At 35.3% G+C, this 5,000-nt stretch overlaps 1 protein-coding gene across 1 annotated transcript in view; it reads left to right on the top strand.

The window, feature by feature from the left end:
* The window catches only part of LOC143019427 (uncharacterized), a 10,625-nt gene that overhangs the window by 1,490 nt on the left and 4,135 nt on the right, over positions 1-5,000 (top strand). The window contains exon 2 of the mRNA XM_076175064.1: positions 4,095-4,305. Within this exon, the coding sequence (XP_076031179.1) occupies positions 4,095-4,305 (211 nt within the window). The remainder of the gene's footprint in view (positions 1-4,094; positions 4,306-5,000) is intronic.

Raw genomic sequence — 5,000 nt, 5'->3', positions numbered from 1 at the left:
GCCATTATGGCATTTGCAAATAAACTCATCTACTGGGATTCGAACCTCGCCTGAGCAGCTTGGTTACTATAAGACAAAGGCCGTATCATCGTGTCACAGCAACCCTAAGTCGCTGTATTTTGAAGGATCGTCGTGGCTCGTTGGTACGGCCTTCGTCTTATAATAAGAAAGCCGCTCAGGCAAGGGTTCGAATCCCAGTAGGATAGCTTATTATCGGCTTTCTTAATTTGTTTATAGCACGAAGGCTGTCTGGTTTGAATTTCATAACGGTATCTGTTCATATGCAGTTAGCCTTCAATTTACTATATGTGAATCTACCTGCAAGTGCTTGCACACACACACACACACACACACACACACACACACACACACACACACACACACACACACACACACACACACACACACACACACACACACACACATAGTGATGGAAGAAGATAAACAGTAGTTTTTCTGGAGAGTTCTCAATCAAAGCGTGAGGAGTTTTTTTTTTTTTTTTTTTTAATGTAGGATGATTTAGTACAGGAAACACTAGTAAAATAGAACCAAGGAGCCGCTCACACAAGCAAGTTATAGTAAATTCATGGAAGGCTGACCTCCCAGGCTTCAAACAATCCTTTAAAGAAGTGGACTGGGAGGATTCATGAACGCCGCTGGAATTTTGAGGGAATGAGAAATTTTTCTTTATATTTACAATTCTATATTGAATGAATATTTTTACTGATTAGTGGAAGGATAAAGAGGAAATAAGATTTATTAGATTAAATGTATGAGATAAACAGAGAAAAAAGACGTGGCTTGGAGATAAAGGTGAAAGAGAAGAACTAATAAGACGAAAGAAGCTTACACATGAGCTAGAAAAGGCTATCCAAGAATTCGCATTGAGGAGAAATAAATTTTAAAACGGGTATCATAGATGAATGCAAAAATGTTTCAAAACTGTTTTTCAGACTTTTTTAATGGTTAATTGAAACACAGGGAAGAAATCACCAAAATTATAGTGGGCGATGGGGTTTCGAGACTTCAGATCAGGCAAAAATAATTAATCAAAGTTTCCTGTCTGTCTTTACAAACAAAAGTAGTTTTCTTGAGAAAGGCGAGGTGGGGAATAATTTGAAATTAGAAAACATATTCGTAGAAGTGGGGCAAGTACTCGGTCTTTTAGGATCGTTGGATGTGAGAAGGCCTTTATCACCTGATGGAATCTCAAGCTGGATAATCAAAGAATTTAGGGAATAACTGGCGGACAAAATTCACAACTTCATAGTGTGTTCATTAAAAGAAGGAATAGTACCACAGGGTTGAAAAAAGCTTACTTAGTCCCAATTCACAAAAGTGGAAGTTAGGATACACCACTGATTTACAGGCCAGCATAATTGATCAGCACAGTAATGAGATTATATATTGAAGAGATGACCATATTGACAAACAGTCAGTTTTACTTTAGACCAAGAAGTTTATGTGTGTCGAACATAACAAGTTTTACTCAACAGTGATCCATGTGCTTTTGATAAAGTAGCTCATAGTTTTATTATGCAGACACTAGAACGTTTTTGATGACTGAGAGGCAGACTACTCGAACGTGAGGACAGTAGTAAAAGATAAGATGTCAAGATGGGGAGTAGTGACAAACAAAGTTCTACAAGATTCAGGGCTGCCACTTTTGAGGTTTCATATCTATATCAATGGCATGTAGAAGACACAAAGATCATAAGAAAAATGAAGAACGGGAAGGACATTTACCTGTTACAAAAACATCTCGAGACTATTCGCATGGAGCCAAGAATGAAAAATTAAATTCAAAGTGAAAATACAAAGTATTAGAAATGGGCAATAAGACTGTTGGAAAGATATATGGATTGCTGCAGAATATGAAGGTCGTTTTTTCACTATATGGATGAAAAAATGATGAAAAAAACTTGTAGAAAACCTAATCCATCCAATACTAGAACATGTGTCAGTGCTATGGTTCCCATACAGATTGAAAGAGATCAAGAGGGTACAAAAGGCAGCAACCAGAGAAGCCATAGGTGGAGATATTTTTTTTTTTTTTTTTTTCTTTTTATACGGTCTTGGTACTGAGAAAGGTGAAGATGAAATATGATCGATTTAAATCAGGTTATAGAGAGTTTTGGGAGGAATGATGTGGTAGTGTTGGGAATCTCAATACTATAGTAGAGGAGGAGCCAATGGATTGACAAGCAGAGAGGTTTGGGGTATCAGGTAAGCATTGCAGTGGGGAGATGATATCGGTAATGTGTTTGAAAAAGGATTTGATGATAACGAACACGGTGTTTCAGAAGAGAGCAAAGGTAAAAAAAAAAGTCTAATTCCCTGGACAGTTGCTGTTTGAGAGTTTATTAAGCTATCAAACAACAACTGAGCACTTTAAGAAAATTAGATTTGCTATTCTTAAGGCTAGTTGAAGCAGGGTTGAAAGTGAAACTTGAAAAATGTAATTTCTTTTAAGACAGTGTAATTTATTTGGGACATAATATTGATAGACATGGATTTATTACAGTGAACTCAAAGGTAGAAACAGTAAAGAGCTACCCAGTACCGAACAATGTAAAGAAAGTTAGATGTTTCTTAGGATTGACAGGATATCATAGGAATTCTATTAAGGGATATACAGACAGCTAATCCATTAAATTTTTTGTTGAGGAAAGAATCAAAGTTCATTTGGAGACCTGAACATCAACAATCTTTTGACAAGTTGAAAGATAAGCTTACTAGTTCTCCAGATCACATTTTCCTAACTATGACAGATTTCATTCTTTTGTACTGATGCATCAGACATAAGATTAGGAAGCATACTGATGGAAGAAAGATGAAAAATGAGTTCACATCGAGACTTTGTAGCAGTGCAGAGAGAATCTATTCCATTATAGAAAGGTGAACATTAGCAGTGATTTGTTCATTGGAGAGTTTTAGAGATATGGTACTGGGATATCCAGTCAGAGTAAGGACTGCTCATACAGCTATTCGGAATTTATTCAAGCATAAGAATCTTAGAGGCAGATTAGCCGGATGGTTTACTATACTTCAATGTTACAAGGTTAAATTTGAATACATTCCAGGTAGGAAGAACGTTGCAGCAGATGCACTATCTAGGAATATTAGCCAACCAACGACAGGGTTGATCAATTTTATCTGCAGTATTAATGAACTAGTAACATTAGATGAGGAATTGATAATAAGGGAACAAAGAAGAGATCAGACTTGGGAAAAAGTAGCCCAGAACTTGATGAACCCGCGAGGTATTCCTCCAAAACTACCAAAGGGATATAAGATAGAATTTTCTTTAAGGAATGGACTTTTGTATAGAAAAACAGTCGTAAGTGGGAAGGATATTTCTAGAGGCACAGTGAATCAGTTGGTGATTCCACAAAAGCTTGTGCCAGATTTATTAAAATTACTTCATGATAGAGATCCAGGAAAAGATAAAACTTATAGTCAAGCATAACTTAAATACTTTTGGTCAGGCATGAAGAGAGATTTTTAATTACATATGGATAACTACTTGGAATGTGCTGATGTAAAAGGAAAGACACATAAGCTGGATCCTATACTATCATATTCCATACATCAGAAACCTTAGGGAAGAGTTCACTTACATACACTAGAGTTACCTATGTCTGAAAATGGATATAAATATGTATTTGTTGCCATTGGTTATCTTTCAAAATTTTGTATTCTGCAACCCATTCCAAATAAGGGAGCTGAAACAATTGCTACAGTAATATATGAACAGATCATCTACAATTTCACTTCTCCCAAGATATTAGTTTCAGACATTGGTACTGAATTTAGCAACAAAATATTGGAAGAATTATGTAGGTTATTTCAGATCAATAAAATCAATATTTAGGTCAATCATCCTCAGAACAATGGAGTTGTAGAAAGGTTAAATAAGAAAATTATCACTTCTCTTGGAGGTTTGATAAAACCACATAGTATAAATTGGGATAATTGGATTCCTTGTGTGAAATGTGCACTCAATAACCAAATCAATACAACTACAGGTGAAATTCTACACTATGTCATCTATGAGGAAGACAAAATTCTCCCATGTGAAATCTTAATTGCAGAATGCAAAACCGAAGCCAGTGTATAACATAGATGATTACATCACAAATAGGATACATACATTTCAAGCCATACACCAAAGTTTTAGAGAACACATGAAAGAGTATTCACAAGAGATGAAGAAACAACAACATAAAAGAGCACATAAAAGAGAATTACAAATAGATTTGGTCACGGCCAAAATGCATACAATCAGTAATAAACTCTCATCCAGTTAGTCCGGTTCGTATAGAATAATTGATTTTGCAGTTGGAAATAAATACAAGATCTTACACTTAGCAACTAGGGAAGTGTCAGAAACGTATATGATTTAAAAAGGACTATGATCGAACTTAATAATGATAATAACTGCAACAAAGTTGACTGTGAGACAACAACTATTTCATAAAGAAGAAAAACAAGATACCCATTCTATACATTCTATTGGGTAAACTTTGAGCTCTGAAGAATATCATAAATATATTGGTCATGTTATGTATGAACTTAATATTAGTAGCACCATTTTTTTTTACAGATGAAGACTGGAATTATAATTTTAATATGTATGGTGTATGCCTGGGATTGGAATCCCGCGCGATCTGGAACTCTTGCCGGATTAAGGATATCCAATTTCGCTTTCTATGTTGATTTAAAGAATTTTGTGAATAGATTAAATGAAAAAGTCACAAAGATTGATAGTTTATAAACCAGTGTAGTAAACATTGAGGATTCGATCTCTGAGATTACAGAGAATTTGGAGAAATTTAGGCTCAGCCAGACTTGCTTCAAACCGTTTGACCAACATGATTGATAACATAATACCCCATTCATATGGTCAAACATCACTTCAAAAACGTGTTTGACAAATTGGGTTCGACAAACCGTTTGACCGTGTAAATGGCCCTTTGTACTAGTTTATATGCAAATTT

This window comes from Oratosquilla oratoria, chromosome 37, assembly GCF_046742065.1.
Source record: "Oratosquilla oratoria isolate Oo_2021 chromosome 37, ASM4674206v1, whole genome shotgun sequence".
Taxonomy (NCBI): Eukaryota; Metazoa; Arthropoda; class Malacostraca; order Stomatopoda; family Squillidae; genus Oratosquilla; species Oratosquilla oratoria.
The sequence above is the reverse complement of the archived record's forward strand: the minus strand, read 5'-3'. Positions and strand labels throughout refer to the sequence as shown.